The sequence below is a fragment of the Caloenas nicobarica genome, chromosome 2 (genome assembly GCF_036013445.1).
Source record: "Caloenas nicobarica isolate bCalNic1 chromosome 2, bCalNic1.hap1, whole genome shotgun sequence".
Classification (NCBI taxonomy): Eukaryota; Metazoa; Chordata; class Aves; order Columbiformes; family Columbidae; genus Caloenas; species Caloenas nicobarica.
In genome coordinates, this window is record NC_088246.1 from 138,492,358 (window position 1) to 138,515,993 (window position 23,636).

The 23,636-nt window shown below is 38.6% G+C and overlaps 1 protein-coding gene across 1 annotated transcript; it reads right to left on the minus strand.

Annotated features, from left to right (window-relative positions):
- Positions 1 to 4,829: 4,829 nt before the first annotated feature.
- Positions 4,830 to 21,470, minus strand: CALB1 (calbindin 1). The gene is made up of 11 exons (XM_065629571.1): positions 21,389 to 21,470; positions 21,011 to 21,087; positions 16,446 to 16,520; positions 11,535 to 11,618; positions 11,390 to 11,446; positions 8,303 to 8,380; positions 5,821 to 5,876; positions 5,686 to 5,725; positions 5,543 to 5,596; positions 5,341 to 5,412; positions 4,830 to 4,943 (listed from the first exon to the last, which is right to left on the minus strand). The coding sequence occupies exons 1-11, from the start codon at positions 21,468 to 21,470 to the stop codon at positions 4,830 to 4,832; spliced, it is 789 nt and encodes a 262-aa protein (XP_065485643.1).
- Between the last annotated feature and the right edge of the window lie 2,166 nt (positions 21,471 to 23,636).

The window sequence follows — 23,636 nt, forward strand, 5'->3', positions numbered from 1 at the left end:
CTGGCTTGGCTTGGAAATTCCAAAAGAACCTGTTCCTAAGTGCCCACAAGGATGAGACTGTCCTGAAAGAGGCGTAAAATATCCCTAAATCCCAGAGGTGCCCATTCCATAAGCGTGCTCTGCAGCTGTATATTGCACACACTTATCACAGACTGACATAAAGTGCAGTCATCACAGCTACTCTATTCCAAACACAGCAAAAATGGTAGGAGATAGCGTCTACATGAAGCACGCTGTCTTCTGCTGACATATTTGCCCTGAGATTGTTCCATTCCTGACCATCCCTCAGCTTGCCAGTGAGCCACAGGGTAAAGAGGAGTTTCAAAATATCTTTGTGGTATAATAGTTTTATGGAGATGGAGTTGGAGGGACAAGAAAGTGGAGGAATGAGTCAGAAAAGGTGATGGTGTAAATTTGAGATCATGGAAGAGCTCAGTAGGGTTGCAGAGGCACTTTAATTTTCATGGATCACAAGGAAAACTTTCCCAGAATTCAAATACCTTTTTTAAAATGACTTTTGCATGACCCGTCAGTCAAAGGTGTTGTTACTTCCATGAAATCGACTGAGAGACGCCCACAAAGGAGAATTCATGGTCTGTTTTCAACTGAAAAGTGCATCTTGTCTGCTTGATTAAATCTTGAAATTACCCTTTTTATTTCAGTTGATGATTTACTGTCTTCAAATCTGTCTGTTACAATATCTTACATTAATTCTGTACTGTAAAAGTGGTATTACAGTAGAGGCTTATAAACAAGTTATAAAAACCATTTGAAGTTGCAAATGAAAGAGATCAGTTGTACTGCCTCATCACTGTGATCCCAGAACTGCTGTCAATCTTTGGTTCTCCTGTTTCTAGGAATTCTCTCCTCTCGAATATTTCAACCACTGTTGAGACTATTGCTATTATTTACCAATTTGAGAATCTGCTTTACAAGTGGAAGATGACACTATTTGTGGGAACTATGAGTTCCTGTCTGTCCATACTGGCTTCCAAGTTCATTGGCATGTGAACTGCTCATTTATCTTTTTTTTTTTTTTTTCCCCATACTGGTAGCATCTAAGTAAAGACAATGAATTGCAAGGAAATTTGTACCTTTAACTCAACGGAACATCTTGTGTTGTAGCTGCTAAACATGTAACTCCACTTTAACCAAGCTAAAACCCGCAATGTAATTGTAATATGCAGTAACATGAAATGGTCTTTGGGATTTTGGTGCATTGGCCTGCTTTTAATTGGTGCAGAACAATGCCAGTTGATTTCAGAGGGATTTGGAGGTGCTCAGCACTTCAAAAAATCAGGCCGCATACATTTGGGGATTCTGAGCCTCCTCGTAGACACAGCAAGTTGGTGTGGATTTCAGCATGCCTCTACAACCAGTGATTATATCCACGATTATGATGAGGACTTAGTATAAATGCACAAGATGCTAAATGGAAATTAGTAAAAAAAAAAGCCAATGTTGTCTAATGAAACAAAGACTTAATCCTAGTTTCAGTGAAGTTTAGCAGCAGTGTGTGTGTATTTTTTGAAACAATATTGATTTTATGTAAAAGCGCTGCTGGCTGCCAGCATCCTGATATGTATTTGACATTTGCACATGGAATATGCTGTTTAGGGTTTTTGTAAGCTTGTGTGGGTAATCTTTGCAAAGATGCATAACCAGGTTGTTAACGGGGGGGGATTAGACAGGTGCTGCGATACCGTGCAGAAGATGTTGAGGACAGAACAGTGCATCAGTGAACAAAAGCCAAATCGCTTGCTTCAGGGCCCATGTTGAATCCTGGTTGAATCATCAGTGAAAATTAGTGTGATATTCTCCACGATGGACAGGGGTTTGTGTCACGGCTGCCACTGGGGTGGTATTAGGCACCTGGGGTCAGGGGGGCCCTGAGTTGCACCCATGGTCTCTGTCATGGGCACGGCTGGAAGCAGGTGCTGGTGCTACGTGACCCCATACAAACCCAAGGTTTACATCTGTCAGCAAATACTGCATTTATGATGCTAAAGGTTTTTACATGGTCTAATAATTACTGCATTTTTTTAGTTTGAGAATTGGTAAAAGTTTGCTGCTTTGTGCTTTAAAAAGAATACAGAATCACCTTCTTGCTTGATTTGAATAGGAAATATTGTGTTAAGTTTTCATCTGTACATGTTTATGCTAGAAAGGGATTGAATTTTGCACAGTATGCTTGTTTGCAATTTGTAGGACTGTTTGAGAACATATTAGCTTGAGTGCTTATTAGTCTGAGTATTTATTTAAATAAAGTGTATATTTTTGAAGAGTAAAGTGGTTAACAACTTTAGTAAAGAAGATCTCATACAGCTGTCAGCCAGTTTCTCTGTTCAGCAGGAATATGGCATTCCTGCACTACCTCAAGTCATTAATTTTCGTGCATGCTACTGTTTTACTTTCAATCTTTTTTTTTTTTTGATCACTAAATATCTACCAGAAGGAAGAAGCTTGCAGTCCTCCCTATCGTCACCTCTCTTATTATTCTAAGCTTCATTCTGCCCCAACCCTGACATTTTTGAGAGCTCTGCCCAGGAGTGTTTTAGAGATAGTAAAACGTGGTGTATTTACAGCAGTTTTGACTTACCTGTATTTGCTACACTTTCCTTTGCACTGATGTAGTAGACACCTTTGCTAGAGCTGTGTTTTTAAGTTTCATTTGTGAGAAATAAGTGCAGGAAACATTCTGCCTGCAGATGATAGAGCTGCTTTCTGTGTGTGCCCCCCAGCAGAACGGCGGCTTCAGAACAGACCTGTGGCAGTAACTTCACCCGTCTTCAGGAAGACAGATTCCAGTTTCCGTGATGAGTTTTTGTCAAAACACTTTAAGCACTTGATCTTCCACTCTAACTATTTTGGCAAAGAGTCACATCACATTTTTACATACAAGTTTTGGGCTTTTCTCTTTACACTTTTAAAATGTTAAAATAAGGCAAAATCCAGAGTTTCAAGTGCACAATATGAACAATATCAATCATTTATTGTACTGACAGGCAGATTCACTTTTCCTTCACTTAACATACACAATTGTATTTCACATTGCATAGAGAAAAGAGGAGAACAAGCCGGTGAGAAGTTAAATCACTGTGCGTGGAGTGGGAGTAAAGTGGTGAGAATGAGCCAGTTTACTTCCTTAACACTTACTTTAATTTTTTTGTGTTTTTTTCAAGCAAGACCCCATCTGGCACACCTACTCCTTAACTTTCCAAGGCTTGGACTGGAGAGAGCCCAAGGCCATTAGGCCATTCCTGAATGGTATTTAGTTGCCTGAGTTCACCTGAGGAATTCAAGGGTTCATTTCAGTGGGAGTTCAGTGACTGTAATCTTGAAGGATTTGAGCCTCGTTCTTTGAGACACATTTCAAATAAAATTGTATTTTCTTCTGCTTGTTGAATAAGACACAGAGATGCATCTGAGACATTGTATATAGCAAATCTGCTAACCTGGAATTGCTTCTGAAACAGTTGTACATGGAGGCAACATAGGTTTATTTGCCTTAAGACACAGCCCATTTTCCTTCCTACACCAGTACATACTTGGAGCAACAGCCTGGACTTTCATGGAGCTGTCTGGCATAAAACTGGGGTAAAGTAAAAAGGGAGCCAGGAAAAAACCAGAAAGAGGAAAGAAGACAGGGCTGTTTCCATAGTATAGTTCCCATTTAAAAAATACCTCTCTAGCATAACAGAAAGCAGAGTCCACCATGTAAACTAAATTACTAAATTGGTATAAAATCTGTACTAGAGCTTTTGCATCTTTTAGTGTTAAATTTTAATACTATTATTATAGCTTAATAATTAATTGTAAGATCCAAGGAGGAACATTTTTTTTTTAAATAGTACATGGCACAGGAAAAAGAATCCAGGAGATAGACGAACTAGACACCAACAATCTTAGGATATGAAATTTAATTATAGATTACACAGAATATGATGTAAAAACAGCAGTTTACTAGAATAATTATAACCTGCAAAATGTGAAAATAGTTTAGAAAATGGATTGTCATATTCTCTGACACAGCAATAGTCATGAAAGGTACACTTATAATATATGTTAATCTGTGTATTAACTATTCTACCTGTCATTTAGCCAGGATTCCAAGACAGATTAAAGGCATTTATTTCTGAAGTGCCTATTTTAAATTCAGTAAAGTTGAACAGCTAGATTGAACTATATTTTCATCAACTACTGCATGGACATCTATCCTGGATAGCTGCTGTGTCTATATGCTATGAGTTTGTAATGAGAAGAGTAACTGAAAAACTGCAGAGAGCACAGACCTGTAAGTGGGTGGTTTGTCAAGTGAAAAGTTTTTTTAGTGCCTTGTTCAATTTTGGAAATCAGACATGCCAACATATCTTTCATGTTTCAGACCTACATCATATTTAATCTGAATTCATGTTTGGCATTTAAAAAAAAAAGTTGTAATGGGGGAAGTTATCTGTAGACCTTTTTGTTTTGGGGTTCAACAAGAAATGTCGCAAGTGTCAAAGGATATGATGACCACAGCAATGTCGGCAGGTTTAATTTTTCCAGCCATGTTTATGAAAGAAAAAATAAATCCAAAACCAACCCCAACATATTTAAGTTTCTTTTTGAATATACAGACTGGCTCAAACATAGACATCCTCTTTATCAATCTTATTGTTACAAAAACTGTACATTACAAACAGTATAGAAACAAACTGAAAGGAATGTGCCACACATCCTGGCTAATTTTCTATATGCAGTTTAAAAATACAGCCTACTCCCTTATAGTGCACAGTTATTGTGTAGATAGAGTACATCACTAGTTAAGTGGACATGATAGAAGAGTTCTAGTTTTCCTCGGCGCAGAGGATAAGAGCCAGTTCTGCTCGGTAAAGCTTTCCTCCATCAGACAAGGCCATGATGCTTTTCTTGTATGTCGCAAGGTTGTTAATGTCTAATTCCTATTTAAAGAACAGATAATGCTTTATATCCCTGTTTAGTTACCAGCATGAACAAGTTTTCTTCCAATGGTAGAAAATGAGGGGGAAAAGAAAAAAAAGAATACTCTCAGCCTGTCTAACAGTAACGCATTGCAAATGTTGTTTGTGTATTAGTGTGTTACCCATGTTACAGCCATATGTTAGGTGGCCGATAGCTGATGTCTCATAAGCAGGGTTGTGACAGTGTCACTACATAATCACAACTGCCCTGGTTCAGGATTTACATTGCTATGACTTCTGCCGAGATCAAGAATTATGACTTAGAAGCTCCGTATTTGTCTTAATTGGGTAGATTAAAACGTCCTTAAAATCCAAATTAAAGCTAATCTCTAAGGGGACAGAAGCCCTCTAGGATTACCTTTTTGTTCTTTTCACAGAGATCCTTCAGTAGTGCATCAAGTTCATTTTCATCTATATAGCCATTGCCATCCTGAAAAATAACGTTAAAGATAATTTTAAACATTTATTTTTCATTTCTGAGGTTACGGCTAGTTTTTCACAAATTCAGAAAATAAGTGCCATCAAACCATGCAATTAGAAACGTTTTTTTGTAGACTCACTTGATCATACATCTCAAAGGCTTTATTGAATTCTTTTGCACACATTTTGACACCCTAAATGCCAAAAGAATAAATAAAATCCATTAATGACACTAGTTATGTGTGGTAGTAACAGGTTGCCTTTAAAAAATGAATATTCATACCTGAAATTTAATAAGAAAATTTTCCTGTACAGGAAGTAGTCTTTGGAGAGAAAAAACAAAGGTCAAAATATTTAACTGTTTCCACAACAGCAATTGGTATATGGTATTTGTTGTGAAAAGAGAGAGAAGACATACCTGGCCAGTTCAGTAAGCTCCAACTTTCCATCATTGTTTGCATCAAACATCCTGAGCTGAAAGAGTATAAAATCAAAATTAATCAACATAATGAAGGAAACAATTCTTTGAAAAACTTAAATTCAATGAAATTTAGACTTTATTTCATGCTGAAATGATGGCCCCAGGATTTAATCTGTCACATTTGCTGTGTAATACATTTATTTAAAGTATTGAAGAAGTAAATTATAGTAATTAATTCCACCGCAAAAGCCTGATAAGAAACCAGATTAAGAATTCCGTTTAACCTACTGTAAGGTAGGTCTTAACCTGCTTATAGTGATGGATGTCCAACATGAGAAATGCACACGTATTTAGAAATCAGAGGATTGTTGACATGATGACATTTTATTTTTGACTTCATGTCATGATCTGATATTATGATCATTATTCTGTATTCATAAAGGTGATACAACAGTTGGATAGAGTTCAGCAGAATCCAAGGCATTCAGTTCCTCAGACAGAAAATAATAGACGTTTCAGGCAATTGGCTGCTTGGTCTAAATATTAAAATCACATTCTGTTTCTGTGATATATTTCAAGAAAAGAGTGAACAGATGCTGTAGATGATCACATGTTGTTGATGGTATGAAAGTAGGAAATTAAATGTCTCCAAATAATAATAATAAAGTTATATAAATAAATATATTAATGTAATTTAAGAAAATATGCAAATATTATTTCTAAATCCTTTTAAATCATCCTGTTGTATTAAAGTGTTTTCCTTTGAACCCTTGCAAGCATGAGCTCCTGCCACTTGAGTGGCACAAACAGTTTATATTCGTTATTAGAAGTAAGTGGAGATATTACACCTGCGTGGGACTTCCCCTCCTAGTTTTTATATCTGTATAGTTCCATTTTCTACTTTCAAGTATTATTTTGCCTTTTCTGTCTAAAAGAGTCACAAAAGCAGCAAACTGTACAAAACATTGTTAGACACTGTACTGAAAACACCACCACCCACACTGCATCCCATCGCTTTCAATCACAGTAATTTCAGAAGTAATTTTTAGATAAGAGGGAAAGCGGCATCCTGTACTGAGGTAAGTGTATATCCTTTTAAAGACAGACTTAATGCCATTAAAAAAGACCAAATTTCAGTTGTTTAATACACAATAAATGGCAAAGGTGACTAGAAAAGAGACTGATTCTATAAACATTTATTTCTACGTAACACCCTGGTTCCTTTTGACACTTCCTTTCCTCGTAGAAAAGCATCTGCCCTGTGTGCATTTCCCTTGAAAAGAGCTTTGCATTTCAGGGAGGGAAGCAGCGGCAGCTGTGAAGTCAATGTATTTTATATTTTGATGGGTTGTTAGTGGCTGGCTGTGCCTACCCACAGCTGGTCAGGACTGTATGTTTTCTATTAAGTCTTCTAGTCTCTGAGGAGATTATAGCAGAGCTGGCCTTATAATTTCTTTCTTACTGCTGTTACTTCTTTGTCATTGTGTCTCTCTGCAGAGGCCAGAATTTAGAGCATGCTGCAAGATGAAGGTCATAAATCTCCCTCAATGAAAAGGACTTGTGTTATCTTCACCAGTGAATACATAATGACAATTCTAGGTAAATAGTTTATACTGATACAACAATCTAAAAGACATTTTCCAGGAGAAATACAAGTTTTGATCAGCCATTTTCACGTCACTTTGAGGTCTGGTGTGCTTACGTAGCAGGTTTTTGATTGCTAAAAATATAGTAGGGTGAAACAAAACTGGTAAAACAAAAAATGTAGTGTTACACATTTTCTGAGTCTTTTTTTTTTTTTCCCCTGAAACATCCACTCAGAAGCCAATACAGGTCCTTCCCATGGAGCACCATAGTGGTGGGATGGAAGGGGAGACCCAAGGACAGGTTGATTTAAGGCCAGAGAAGCAACTGTTTTGATGTTTATCTAAAACAGCAGTTTCTTCTTCTTGAAGAGGAAGACAAAGAACGAGTGAGATCTTTGTAAATCTGTTAAGAAGCCACCATGCAGTAATGGCTCTTAAGACCAGAGACAGACACTATGGTGCTGTAAGAAGGCAAACCACATAAAGTAACCCCAAATTAATGTGACCTAAATATAATAATGTAATTGTGACAGGTACAATTTTTCTCCTCTGAACTGTGAAGGCTTCAGTTTTGCAACTAATGGCATGGGGAAGCAGAATACGGGAAAATACTATGGTATGGTCTGATATTATATGAATACCAAGATTCAAAACCCCTGAGCCTTTTTTTTTTTTTAGCAGCACTGAAAACTGCCCATCAAAGCTCTGTAGCTGCAGAAGTACTTGCAGTGGTAGATGCCACAGTCATCCCTCTACTGTGATGACATAGTTACACAGTTGGCCTGATTAGGACCTGGTGGGGCTCCAAGTCATTTGGAGCATTCCAGTGGCTAAAGATAAACAGAGTTTGGATTAATACAGTCTTGATGAAATATGCCTGTAAAGAATCTTACCATTATTTCTGTGTATTCTGTTAGCTTTGAATCTTCAATCTGCTTATTTGCTTTCTGTAATAAATCTTTCAAGAAGCTCTGTTAAAATAAATAGAAGAGGAATAGGTGAATTGTTATCTAAAGTATAGAATGCGTGACTTGCTAACTTCAGATTAAAGTAATGGGAAATACTATTTTACCCTCGCTTTAGTATTTACTGCTGTAGTTCCAAATAAGTATGAAAGAAGTAGTAATTAACAGCTAAGAATATAACAGTTTCTTTTTATCAGTTCAAGTATACTGCATAGTTTTATTTGGAAAAAGTGACTCCTAAACTTTCTTCTTTGGATGCCATTTGTTGAATTGTGAATTTAGAAGAAATAGTTTGGCTTTCAAGTATACTTGTTTTCTAATCAGCCCTATCAGTAAACTAAACTAATTAACCTTGAATCTCCTTGGAAACTTGGATGCCTAATCACGTCTTGCAACATTGGAACAATTTTACAGAAAAGATCAATGATTAATCAAGTTTTCTTCTTGCCTATGGCAGTATTCGATGCTAGAAGTGAACGTTAACCTACATTGCTCCTTCTTACTTTGTATTTTAAATGTGTGTAGCCAGTTTTATTGCATTTTTCGAATGAGAATTTTATATAGTATCGCATGACTTGAAACACCAGCCATTTTGACTTTAAAAAATAAGATTGTTTCCACCCATTCAGTGGTTTAAATTTCTGTGCTAGATCTTCGACATTAAAAAAGGAAGATATCAATTTATTTCATGAGGGCATTACAAGACCTGAGATGTCAATGCCCAATGAAGTACCTAATTACTGTCATCAGTTCAAATGTCATTATCTTTGTGGAATTTTGGGCCACATTTCAAAATAGAAAATGGTGTAGCTCATAAGAAAATCTATTTGTGCATAGATTACATTCTTGAACTGGAATGCAAGCATGTGATTAGTAATATGACTAACTCTCACTATAGTTCTTCCAGTCTCTGTGCTGGAAAGCCTTCCTTGTAGTGTGAATACAAAGAAAATGACTGAAATATTGTAAATGGACATCACACATACATGTTTAATCTTGTGTGCTTTAATGGAAAATAGAACTGGGAGGACATTGAAAGGCTGTCCAGTCCATCTCCATGTCTCAAGACAGGATCAACTATATCTAAAGTTCCACAGTTAGTGTCTGATCTGAGCTATTGCCAAACTTTTCCCAAATGCAGGCAGGGATGGAGACTCTGCCTTCCTCTTAGACAACCTATTCCATTGCTGTCACTATTGTTAGAAATTTTTCCTGATTTCCAGCTTAAATTTCTCTTATGAACTTGTACATGAGTGTACTCCTCACATAGCAAATGCTTAAAATGTTTAGGCTTGTCAAGAAATACTGATCTAAAAATAAAACTGGACATTTGTGTCTTATTTTCAACATGTTAAAAAGGCCTGTTCCTCTGAGGCGGGCAAAATCTTGCAGCACAGGAGAGATGGGACCATTAGGGATTCAGTTAAAATGTTCTCATTCTTCAGCTGGTCCTCAATCAGCCCTGCCTTTTTAAGTCTATTTTAAATTACAGCAACTGGCAACAGTCCTTAAGGCATCGTGTAACAGCTGGAGGGTTCTCAAGTGCTACACGCGTGGCCTTCTCCTGATCCTACCAACTTTAGATACACCAACCTGCTGTGGCCAGCCAGCAGAAGAATGAGCTCGTCAGCCTGAGGTTTACCTTGAGGTAGGATCCTCAGCAAACATCACACAGATACCAAACTCAAAGAGGAAGGGAAAAGGAAAAAAGATGTGAATTATCTGATGTGGATTCCTCTTCTGAACAGAAGACCTGTAAGGATTTCAGACAGTTTGATTGCCTGACACTTTAGTTAATAAAGCTTACGTAGTTCTTCTTTAGTCTACCATATATGGGCAAAATAGTCCAAATTAGATGGATAAACACTGCCAGGTCTCTCTCTTGCTGTGAATTGTTGTGACTCTTCTGAATTTAAAGCTACAGTAACATATCAAGTGAAATTCAGCTGTGGCAAATGGCACCTTTCTACTCAGAGTCCATATGAGCATCTCTCCTATGAGGAAAGGCTGAGAGTGCTGGGACTGTCCAGCCTGGAGAAGGCTCAGAGGGACCTCATCAACATATATAAATACTTCAAGGGAGGGTACAAAGAGGACGGGACCAGGCTGTTGCCCAGTGACGGGACCAGAGGTGATGTGCACAAACTGAAACACAGGAGGTTCCCTCTGAACATCAGGAAACACTTTTTCACTGTGAGGGTGACCGAGCACTGGCACAGGTTGCCCAGAAAGGTTGTGGAGTCTCCCTCCTTGGACATATTCAAAAGCCATTTGGACATTGTTGTGGGCAACTGGCTCTAGGTGGCCCTGCCTGAGCATTTGGTTGGACCAGGTGACGTCCAGAGGTCCTTGCCACCCACTCTGTGATTCAGCATCTGCAAATTTCTGTTAGTTTTATGCCTAGGGAGGAAAATCACTCTAGTTTTAAGGTTTGTTAACTCTGCAAGGGTGAGCTGGCTGATGGAACAATCGCGATTCCAATTTTATTAGCACATATTAAAGCTGATACCAAAATCCCACCAGGTTAACCAAGCAGGGACAACACAATTCCAGTTGCGTTAGCCTAACAGTGTTACCATAGAAACTGTGGGGTTACATGATACTTGAGAGAGCATGATCTGTCCAGCAGCATAATGATTAATGGTAGTGATGCCCTTAGGAAAAAAACCCAATAAAACAGCTGTCCTCTCTAATATACCAAGAAAAGAACAACATCGCATTCAGAGGCCTATCTTGCTTTTTTAATCTTTCTTCTAAGCTACAATACCTTCTACTCTGAGTCATTTGAGACAAACACTGATCTGAATTAAAACACACTTTAAGAAAGATTGATCAGAATAGAGTGTCACTTTAAATAATTTACTGGTGATGAAAACATCAGCTAATCATATTGCTTTTCAGTCATGTTTGAAATGCAAAAACATGCGCAGGTGGTATCTGAAGAAACAGATAGCAGCACAGGCTGTAATCCAACTCCTGTTCTCATGTCTTGCATATTCATAGGCATTGGTTTACCTTAAGTTCCTCAGAATCAATGAAGCCACTGTGGTCGCTGTCATATTTTCTCCATGTCTGCAATCAAAATATGAATGCTTTAATGATATATTTATGGTAAGCAGGTCTTGGATGATTTTACAAGAGGCAACTTTTCATACCGTACCTGCATGAAGTCTTCACTTGACTTTAGCTGCTGGCACCTGAAGAACAACAGGAAATTCTCTTCCGTCGGTAATATCTGAGCAAGCTGTAATAGAATTTAAGAAAGGTTAAATTTTGATTTTTCATTAGTTTAGCTGAGCCTGTAAAAGAGCACGAAACTTTGTTGTAAAAGAGTATGAAATTCTTTCAGCTAGTACTGCTCTATTGTGGCTCCATAGGAAGCTTCATCCTGTTATCTTCCAGGTTTGGAAGATACCTCTGAAAGGCTTCTGGTTTGCAGCTTTGCTGTATCCATCGAGGTCAAACAGAACTGAGGTCTGAGGGAAGCAAGTGAGATGGCACTTTACCGAAGGGGTAGTGGGGGACAGAGGGGAAAAAAATTGCCCATGCAGGTTAAGATCTTTGATGAAAACCTTGGAATCAGCACAAAGGGAAAGCATAACACAAGGAAGTTTAGAGGATAAGTGTGGAGGAACATGAATTAAGAAACTAAGGAAAATTAACTACTCATACATACCAAGGAAAGAGAGAGAGGAATCCTGTCATTAAGAAAAATGTGTAAAGTAAACAGAAAAATATACGGAAAAAGCCCCCAGGAGAATAAAAGAAAGTGGGGAGGGTAAGGGCATGGCAACCAGTGGTCATTTGTCAGGCACAGAGATGTGCCCAAGAAGAGCTATAAATACCAGAAAGAAATTAAAAGGACTTTTAGCCCTGCAAAATCAGGGGTGGTGCTTCCAATCCCTCTGCTCCACAAAAAACTTTTTTAAAATCAGACATTATTGTACTGATTATTGAAAATGTTCATTTACTATAACTCAATTTTGGCAAGTGACAAATGTAGAAGATGAAGAGTATGCTGTATAATTTAATGTAAAATCGTGATTTGTTTTTAACAAAAGCCCAATGTTTTTTTTCTGTCCTCAAAATGTCTGAAATGTGTTTTGATTAAGGAAAACTTTTTACTTGAAGAATAGACCAGCTGTGCTTACTAGGAAGAGAAAATCCATTTTCCAGAAAGACAGATTTCTTAGCTGCATTCTTTTATGAAAAAAGACATCTGCAGACTTCCTGGAGCCCCATCTTAAAATTTAGATCCAAATTCTTGGGTTTTTATGCATTCATTTCACATCCTCAAGTTGCTTGTTCTGTTTATTTCAGTGCTGTTGCCTAATTGCTCAGGCTTTTTCATTGTGTTCCAGCAGTGCCGTAGGTGAGTTTCGCTCTCCCTCTCACCCTACAGGCACAAGGATACTGAGCCAGATCTCTGTTTCTTCTAAAATCATCTGTGCAAGGAATCAGTTGTATTCTTTAAGTGTTGGTACCACTGAAAAGACACATTAGAGCACTCTCTGTACAGAATGGTGCAGCTGATGACAGACTGTCAGGCCCATCAGTGTTCTGAGTGCTGTTGCTAAATGGCTGAACACCAAACCCAACCAACTTAAACAATGTATTTTTGTCAGCTGCTTTTGAAACGTACTACATTATAAATAGCGTGTACACGTGTGGGTAAGTACATGTTCATATGTACACAATGGCTGCATATGTGTAACTTAGTACTGATTTGAGGAAAAATTTCTTTATTTCTCCCATGACAGGGGAGCTTTGATTTTTAGAGTAAATCAACATTCCTACCCAACAACAAATGTTGAATGGAAGAACTGATTATAATAGTAAGCAGAGTTTGGGAGAAGAAACTAAATATGACAATGAGGAAGGCTTTACATGTGTGGAATTTATAAATAAGATGTAATTCCTGGGACCTCTATAGCTATGTCTGGTGAATTTTGCAAGTGCACTGTAAAATAGTACAAGATGAAAGGGTAAATGTAAAATAGTAACTTTCCAAAGAATTATTAACAGCTTACTAGCAGTACCAAACTGTATTTGAGGGACAGAATATACTACCTCTGGAAGAAAATTACCTTACTTTAAGCTATATCTCTCATCCTTTGTAAGTCTCAGGCAAAAGCAAAAGCTTTTATGTTACAAAGATGTAGTAGCTCAAAATCCAGCATTAGCTCAAGCTTCTGCCGAAAAAGTAGTCTTTCGTGTTTTCATAGTAGAAACAATATAGCTAAAGGAAAGGCCAGTTTTTCAAGCTCATGCATCAAATATCATTAAATTGCTTTTTGTGGAAAATTCTGCAATTACTAAGGGATGAGATCGTGTGGAAACTGGCCCAACTTCCCAGTCCCAGTTATACCACTAGAGTGAGGAAAGATGCTAAAATGACGATTTCTTTGTGAGGACAAGCATAGGGGCACTCGGTGAAAGCATTTGAATAAGAGTGCAGACACTACAAGTTTGTATATGGGAGCAATAGCAGCTTAGTGGCTGTTTCTGTGAGCTCTGCTGTTTTAATAGAGAATGTTGGCTGTTTCTGCATCATGAGTAATAGAAGACAGCCACAAAGCCTGAGGCTGGCTTGACTCCTCTGCTCAGCTGCAGGCCGAGATATGTCTTTATAGGTTACCTAGCAGAAAGAATACTCTCAGTACTTATATCAGAACTATTTTCTAGAAGTCATTCTCTAAGTAAATTCTGTTGATATTTAATGCTATTTAAAATTCCTTTCAGCTCATACAGTGAATTTTCTTTTAAAAATCCTAATTAGAGAATGGGAGTACAAAGAATATTTTAGGCTAATAAATAGTTATTTTTACAGCAGCAGTAAGCTTCAAATAATCTGAATGTGGAATTACCGCAGTCCTGAGTTTCAAAACGTTGCATTTCATACCCACATGTTAGTAAAAATGTTGGTCTGAATGAGTACAAAATGCGAAAGAAAGGTCCCTTACACAACGATAAGCGAGTGGACAGGTCAGACTGCCTTTAGCTGGAGAGCACTGGATAAAAGCTACTGAACTAACTGCGGTGTGCTTGCAAAGACAGAATCAACACTTAATTTGAGCTGAAAACCCACTCCTTCCTCTGTGAAGCCACCCAGGCCTCCTCTTTGTCTCAGTCAACAGACCTTTCCTGCAAACTCATTATTTGCTAGGGCATCTTCCATCAGATGCTGGGGTATTTATTATGATGCCTGGGAGTCCGAAAGGCTTTACATAATTTCATTTTAAATGACAGTCATACACTTTTTCAGAAAAACTATTTGATGTACTATGTAAATGGGAGCAATCTGGAATTACCACACATTTTTATTTATAAGGAAGGAGAATCAAATCCAAATACCAACTTTAATATCATATTGTTCTGCATGCATTTCGGCTGAGTCCCATCTGCACTTTCCAAATGAAGCTTCATGCTGATGTAAGTGAAATAAAATATAGCTGTTGGGTTAGGAAACTGCTATATTAAGGGAGAATGTCCCTTCAGTCACAGAACTGAGTACTGTCACTATTCAATGGCTTCCATGGATGCTGAGCATGCATGACACTTCACCGGGGGTGGTGAGCACTGCACCATATCAGGCACTATCGGGTTTGCTCACCTTTACCCATTAACTCAATAGCAGAATTGGAAATAGAATTTGAAAGGATAAACTTTCAGTTATCTTTCCTAAGTAAAGAAATATGGTCTTTCTAGGCACTGTCTACACATTCTTCTTGCATTCAATGCTTGCTATTATACATATTAAAAAATACTGAATTAAAAAGAATTCTTCAAGACTAAATGAATAAGCATTTCTTAGTCCAAAACCAATTAGTCCAAACAAATACTAGTTCTGTTAGGATGCAGAAGTATTTGATCATGCTAAGTATTGTAAAAAAAAATTGCTAAAAAATAATCAATTATAGCTGCAAGTGAAACAAACTGTTCATATTTCCATAGTAGTTTAGTCGTAATTACATATGCATTTAAACAAGTATATGCAATTCAGACACACAACAGAGGAGAAACCATACCCTAAAATCATCTATTATATCAGCAGTGATACTCTTTATCGACTTTTACAGATTCTATCCAGTCCTCTATTTTAAAATTAGTTACTGACCCAAAGTTGGTCACTGTAGAAATTTTGCAGACCTGGTTTGTTTCCAGGTGTTTCTTAATTAGCTCTCTAGGTCAGATTTCTTATTATCAGAAAAAAAAAATAATAGCACTTAATAATAAAACCACAGTCTCACTGCACTCAGAGTGACATAAATGAATCATAGATTTAGGCTTGAAAAAGTGACTTTTCTAACTGTAACCCAGCTAACGCTCCTTTTTGACTTGCAGCACTGAACAGTGAAGGTGAGAGAAAACCTAATAGCTCTCCCCTTCCTAGCAAGCTGTCTAAATTGTACAATTGTTGAGTGGCTGCATGTGCAGAAGGGGTTGGTTATCTTTACCCTCCCCAGAAAGTGGTAATAAGGAATAACGGAATTTTCTGCCTGAAGTTCTGTTAAAGTTCAAGAAAGGAATTAATAAGAAATCCTGATCTTTCACAAGCTGGATCGCAACCGCTATTGAAATTTTGTTTAAATTTAACATTATTATCATGTTCTCTTAGCATATATGTATTTTTTTAGTATAGACTACATACAGTGATTGCCCAATTGCGTTCACTTGTGTGTTATCCTCACTATAAGAGTAGTGACAGAGCATTAGTTCAAAGTCATGGGTAGAAATAAATCACATTACCTTTCACAATTTAAATGCCTAAAATAGAGCTCTTATCTGCTTTATAGGAAAACTAAATTGCTGTTGATGCTTATTTATACTGAATAGAACATGCAAAGTTAAATGAAGCATAGTCAAATGTCTGGAGAGGGGTAAGGAATACCTTTTTGTTAATGAAAAAATTTCATTTGCGAAAAAACCACTAAAGACCTTAAGACAGAGGAAGAAACTTTCTGTGCAACTAAAAATCTAGAATATTTATGTATTATGCTCACATTGTTCTATGCTAAATGTATTTTCTACAAGTAAACACATCAGTCTTTTTTTTATATAAAAGACTTACCTCAACTATTCCTATTTTTCCATCAGGAGTCTTCCCATATTGTTCCACAAATGCTTTCATTTCGGGTGTTAAATCCTATGAAGACACAAGAGAATCATTACTATAAGATACAACGAAATGTATATAAACTTACTTGAATATTCTATTAGTTGCCAAGTAATGTACTACATTTAATAAAATACTCACACTTACTGCAGCTAGATTCCTCAAGTTTAAATGAAACTGAGTATCTTTTTAGTCACGAATCATGTCATTGTGATAAATTCTGCTTCCTAAGGAATTATATTACAGTTGGTATGAATGATTGGCATCTAAATACCTAGAATGCCTATTTTAGTTTACAGAATGAAAAATGATAGAGACGTGTTGGAAGATGGCTATAACAGCTCCTTTGTTTAAGAGGATGACAGTGAAGTTCATAGGCAATCCTTAGTCAATTTTCTCAATTTTCATTTTTAAATTAGTAACTTGAAGGCAGTGAAAAATCTTTCAAAATAAGAAACATTTCAGTATAATACATCTGAACACCAAAATAGCCTTTACACGTCCTTGAGTTGATTTTTCCTGAGCAATGGATGCTATTTTAGCCCTAAAAGAACCCATCACAATATCATATTTTTCACTGTTTAGCATTTGGTTATCATAAAAACAGAGTCAAAATGTCACTGCTGAAATGTAGAGAGGCAGATTTAGAGGAGAAAACTTTGAGCAGAACCTTACATCTGACGGAGTAAGGACAGCATAATCGTTCTTCATATAGATTATGGTCCCTGCTATGCATCTGTTCTCTAAAGGCTATCCTCACTCTAGGCTACAGCAAAGGTGCCAGGCTTGGGGTGGAAATCTAAATGTTTGATTTCACACTTCAGCTTGCCTTGCGTTGATATGAGCTGCCATCAGCCTTCCATACTGATTAAATTTTTAGCTTCATATTTCTTATAGGTGTGAGCTAGTAAAATCGTGCAGCAAGAACCAGGACTACAGTTATATTAAAATAATGGACACTTCTGTGGTTATAGATGAAGATACAGCAGTCTTTGGAAATTAAAGGTTTAATTGCTATCATAGGTCTGATTATATAGGACCTAAATGATTCACTCACTGGAGACACAGGGAATCTCAGCTGTACAAAGTCCACTGTAGTTTGTCCCAAATTTCAACTACCAAAGCTAACTAAAATGTCAGTTCCTTGTAGCTGATACAATCATGGCCTAGTATCCTATTTCTGTCAAAGTCATCCATGGCAAGTTTGTAATTTGCCATGGCTTTAATTAGAAATGTGGTTATTAATACAATGCACTTCAATGTCACCTTTCATCTAATGATCCCAAAGTGAGGACAAGTTTGCTTAGCAGATAGAATGGAGAATTTAGACACCTGGATTTTAATTAGTCCTGGTTAAATATTTTGCTGATTTTTTGAGTAGCAGCTCTGCAGTGCCACAGTGTCCAGCTGTTGAAGGAGGCACAGACAATTACAGGTTAAACAAACCCAAATTCTTGTCCTCTAGTATGCTACTCAGAAACGGGTTTTTTTGTTGGTGTTCACTTCATCTTCTCTTGAGCTGCTTGATAAGTTATTCAAGTTATGTTACCCGAATAAATGTCTTCAGTCAAAAAACACTTGCCTAAATCTAACCAAACATAGTCCTAAACTTGATAGAAATGCATTGCTCAACATTTGAATTAAGAGACTAGCATGTCACACCTCAGTCTCCCCTTTTAAAACTTAAGAGACACATCTAAACAAATGGAGCTGTAGAAAAAAAGGTTTTTATCAATATGAGTTGAAAATGTAAGGATAGATGGTACTACAGAATCACATGACTGTATTAATAAGCATCAATTAAATCACGTATTTCTGTGGAGAAATATTTTCATTGTCTATACATGCAGAGAAAGTGACAAACAGATGTGGAATAGCTCAGCTGAGATCTACCTATTGACTCTTTGTCAACCTCTCCGTCAGCCACTTGTACCCCACAGTTTCTTTTGGCAATTGGCATGCCTAAATAGAGAAGGTATTTCATAAATGTAGGGCACAATAAATGGAAGCTATGCTTATTTACTTATATAGCTTTTATCTTTAAGAAAGAAGCAGTTCTTTCAACGTCTGAAAGTACATCAGATCAATTCACTATCTACCGTAGTGCACAAAACAAAAAGAAATAGTGTTACCAAAGAAAAGTCAGGGCCCTGAAACCTCCAAGTACACATCCACCCTTTGGAGCTAGCATGAATCAGGCTGCATGCGACTGCTCCGTCTGAGAAAAAGCAACTGTGAAAGTACGGTCTTGCTGCGTGGATTAATATAAGGATTAGAATTAGAACATAATTAGAACAGTTCTGTAGCTGGGAAGAATGTTGGGAAATGTTAAACCATCCTATTAGATGACAGAATCGATGTGATTCTTTAATGCATATGGCATGACTGATGTAAAATCCAGCTACGAAGAATGCATAATTGAATATTTCAAAAATAGTGAGCAGGAAAGTGACCTGAAATGCAAAAGTTAATGATGACAAAGAAGCTTTGGGGTGTTAAAAGAAGGACAGCCAAGGAAATGACATATAACCTACACTAGTTTCTCAATGTGTCCCTTCTGGCAAAAGAGCAGAAATTCAAAGCTACTGAATTAGTATCCCATGAGACAAGACACGAACTAATGAGATGCTTGTTTGGCAAATGAGCCTTCGAATCTGAGAATCAGCTTAGATTTGAAACCTAAGATGACAAATATCTATACTCCAGAAAAAGGCTTCAGGGCTGAAGGTAACATCTACCCAAGGCAGTACTGAATTTAATGTTGTTACTGTAGGTTGCTCTTTTCGGCAGAATGCTCCAAAGATAGGTTTGAATCAGAGAAATAGGAAAGGAAAACTTAATTAAACACCTGAGCATTTTTTAAAATATAGTGTGAGATACAGGCAGAGGTTATTTAAAAAAACCATAAATTGTGAAATTTACTTTTCTGTTACTTTGAGAAGGCTCTGTTTTTAAGATGTACACTTGCTTTGAGAAAATAATCTCATCTTAAAATGAGAAATATTTTTTTCCTCGAGCTTCTAATTAATCTTAAACTACTGGATAATATATCAGTATTTCTATAAGAATGCCATTCATACTAAATACACACAGGCTTAAACTTCTTTGTAATGGACATACTTAAGTTTCCCGCACTTCAATACAGAAGAGACACTTGTTCTGTTGCAATACTGGAAAGGTATTGAAGTTGTGTTTAATCTTTTCTGTGAAAAAAATAAAAATAAATAGACTTTTTCCCTCTAAAAACACATTCCTTTCTCAATTTTCTGGTGATTTTTTTTCTTTTTTTTAGTTGATTGGGTTTTAAATTTTAGTTTAAACTTACACTCATGAAAAAAGTGCCTACATCAACAGCTATAAGATCAATTAACAGGTACCAAGACCACAGTAACATTAGAGGCATTGCTGGGAGACAGATTTTCAGAGGCATGAAGTTTACACTCATACAATCTTGTTATTACAAGATACAATTTTGCACAAATTAAAATTTATATTATTTTTTCATTTACTTCAAAATCATACAGAAACTTTTAAAGCAAAGTTAACTATTGAAAAGCTAGTGCTCAATTTGAAGGTATTCTTACACGAAGTAATAATCTATGTCCCCCCGTGTACACATGCAAGTTAAATTATAATTTTATTATCTGTTACTTCAGAAGTCTTTTAGCATAGGTTGATTTAAATAGACTTAATTAGGTTATATATTTGAGTTTGATGCTAAGTGGCTTGTTTTAGAATCTGATTATTTTAAAGGCAATTTGTTTGTTAAAAAGGTTTACTTCTATTTTAATTCAAATCTTGGCATGGAATCTGAAATTTATTTATTTTTTTCTTTTCTCTCTCTGTTTTTTACCACATGGGTATAATTTGGGGGAAATTTGTAACTAGTACTCATATACAGAATTGTTTTGACAGTATTGTCAAAAACTTTGCCATCCCTCTGAACAGTTTAAACTACCAGGATTTGGTATTCATATTCCTGGTATATAACACTGGTAAAGGACAAATAGTGGTTAGCAGTCATCTGCAGATCTATTTATTGACCACCAAGGGGCAGAAATGCATTTCAGCCCATACTGCCCATTAGGTATGATATTCAAACAGAGTCCCACTCTGAAGTGTTGTTTATTTGCTTATTTTCTTTTTAGTATCAGTATATATCTGGATCAGGTAAAATTAATTGCAATGGGATAAGGACCCATCCATTACAAAAGGATAGTGTCCATGCATCTCTTGACTTTTTAAGCACCATAAGAAGCATCAGCTCGTAGCCCAGCAAGATGTGAGCGGGACCTGCTCTCCAGGGAGGTGGACCCTGGCCTCACCTTTCCAAAGCAGACGACTTATTTCATTTGCGACCTGGTGATTTCTAACTGAGCTACTTCCCTTTGCCTGCTGAGGCAGGTGCATGAGTTGTGTAATGGCAACAGAGAACAGAAGGAACTGGGGCACTGGAGTTTGCTCAAGAAAACTCTTCTTTCCCAGAGAAGACCGAAAAGTGGGGCGAAACGTTAACCTACCAAGCCTGCCTTCTTCCGTGCCTGCTGCAGCTCCTGGATGAAGTTTTGTAGCTCCTTCCCATCCATGTACCCATTGCCTACAACAGAAAGAGTTACGGTTGTGGTCACCTCCAAACTCTCTCCGCTCTTCAGCGCTGCCGGGGACGTCTCCGACCCGTCTGCTCCCTCCCGGCGGAGCGGCTCCCAAAGCGCCTCGCCCGGCACCGACCCCAGCGGCGGACGGCTCGGGGGCTGCGCCCCGAGGCTGCGGGGCGGCGGGTGCGGAGCGGGGGCCGGGGCTGCTCTCGGGCGGGGAGCGGTGGGGTCCCCCCAGCCTCCCGCGGGCCTGCCCCCCTTCCGCCCCCCGCGCCCCCGTCGCCCCGGGGGGAAAGGAGTCACCGTCGGAGTCGTAGTGGTGCCAGATTTCGAAGAACTGGGCGGCCGAGATCTCCACGCCCTGCAGGTGGGTCTCCGCCGTCATGCTGGGGGCGCGGGGGGCGAGGCGGGCGCTGTCCGCGGTGCTGACTCTGCCGGCGCGGCGACAGCGAGGCAGCGACGGCTCCGACGGCTCCTCCCGCCGCCGCCCCGCCGAGGGCTATTTATGGGGCCGGCCCGGCACGGCCACTCCCCCCGGCGCTGCCCTCCCTCTCCGCGGGCCCCGGCGCGGCCTCCCCGCCCTGCGCGGGGGGGCCGGGGTCTCCCGCCGGCGGCACCAAGGCTGGGGCCAGCTCGGCGACACTCTCCCCGAGTGAGCCCACTGGGGCCGTCACCCCTAAACGTGGGTCGGAGTGAGGAGGGTGCTGGTGCTGGGTGGAGGCCCCGAGCAAAGGGAACAGAGCTGGATCACCCAGGAGTTATGGCCGGTGCCTCGCTGTGGGAGAGTGTGCCCATGAGACATGGGGGATAAGAGGATAAACACAGTCTACTAGTTAAGCCATCAGGTTTCCAACTGGGAAAGGTTCCTGGATGTCAGAGCACAGTTGATAGCACTGCAGGATGTCCCAGTACAAAAAACCACATGGAACACCATGTGGGCTGCAAGGAATCCATTTTTCACTGCTCCATCGCCAACCCAGACCTGCAGGTAGCTCCATGCAAACTTAATCTTTGACGTGCTGCAACCCTTTAAACTGATATTCCCACTGTGATATCACAGGATATTGAGATATCCACACTGAGATAGTATGGGGACACAGTAAATTTAAATATACTGCTCTAGAAGGTCATTTCATCCCAGCAGGTAAGTATGGAAAACCACATTAGTCAACTTGCTCTTTCCATTGTGGAGGTGTGAGGGACACTATCACGGTCACTTCTGAATGGGTAAGAATTTTTTTTGGCAGATCAGCTTTGGAGACTCTCTGTCCTATAGCAGTTGGGTTGGTGGGAGGGGACGAAGCAGCTTACCAAAGATCTTCCTTCTGTCATGTGGTAACATGGTATCATACTAGCAATAATGATTAGATCCTTTTTGGCATGACTCATTGTAGTCATCAGGATTACCTGGGAACTCTGAAGCACTGAAACTGTCTTTTTCCTTCTGGCCTTTCTCCTTCTGGCAATATTCCTCAGATGCTACATGGAGTTAGCATAGTTTGATGGCCAAGATGGTGGGCTGGCATGACATTGCCCAATATAGTGGATAGCATAGTAAGGATGGAGGATGAGAATAGCTGGGAAACCTGTGAATCCCCATGTGTTAAGTGATCAACATGAGCAACAGTATGACAATAGTATGTTAGGACTCACATATAGCGTGAGGATAAAAAAATAACGGGATACTGAAAAAACAGAAGACAGCAAAATGCCAGATAGATAACCCAGCAGGATGAGAGGTGGATGCTTAGTTAAAGGCTGACATGTCCTCAGAGGGATTTCAGTAGATTGGGTGGCTGAAATCTTGTATGCATTATGGAACAAGATGTGGGCATAGCGATTAAGTAATCATGAGACCTTATACTTGATTCCCTCCATCTTTCCATTCTCCTGTTTCTCCACCTGTTATGTACAGCTTTCTCTCATTCTGTTGCTGCAGTTTGGCTGTGAGTTCCTGAAGAGATACATCATGTTGGCCTGTGTTTTGTGAGGTGCTGAACAAAGCAGCAGCTAAGATGCAAGACACAAGAATCTCATCATCAATCCTTTAATTTCAAAATATGTGTAAGTATTAGTGAAAAATGTTCAGAATAGTTTTACAGCCACAAATATTGTACACTTGCAAAAGGAACAAAGAAATTTAAAGTATTTCCTTACAATCAGGCTTTGTGTTTCTCCATGTGAAAAAGAAATAAAATTAATGACTGGGTCCATTTCCCATTAGGAACTGTTTTTTGGGCATGGATTTCTCAGAGTATTAGATTTCAGTGGGAGCGAGATCCTGAAACTTCTGCGGTCTGCCTACATCTCATCTTGAAAATAAAAATCTGAAGGTAATGCATTTCCATAAAATAGCAATGATGACAGGGAAAAGGAGAGAGGATTCATGAGGGTTTTCTTACCAGGCCTTGAAGAGCAGTAGCACAGTGACTTGAGCCTGAGATTATCCTTTGTGGTTGGATAAGACAATGGGGTGCCAGTGACGCAAGGGCACTGGAAAGAGACAAAGGTGGGGCTGGCATTTCCATCATTTTTAGATAGAAGAGGTCTG

Coding starts and splice junctions, on each gene's coding strand:
- CALB1 (XM_065629571.1), bottom strand. CDS start 21,470: ATGACGGCGGAGACCCACCTGCAGGGCGTGGAGATCTCGGCCGCCCAG. Junction 8,381..11,389: donor TTGATTCTGAGGAACTTAAG/GTAAACCAATGC, acceptor TTATTTTAACAG/AGCTTCTTGAAAGATTTATT. Junction 5,597..5,685: donor ATTTTCTTATTAAATTTCAG/GTATGAATATTC, acceptor TTTGGCATTTAG/GGTGTCAAAATGTGTGCAAA.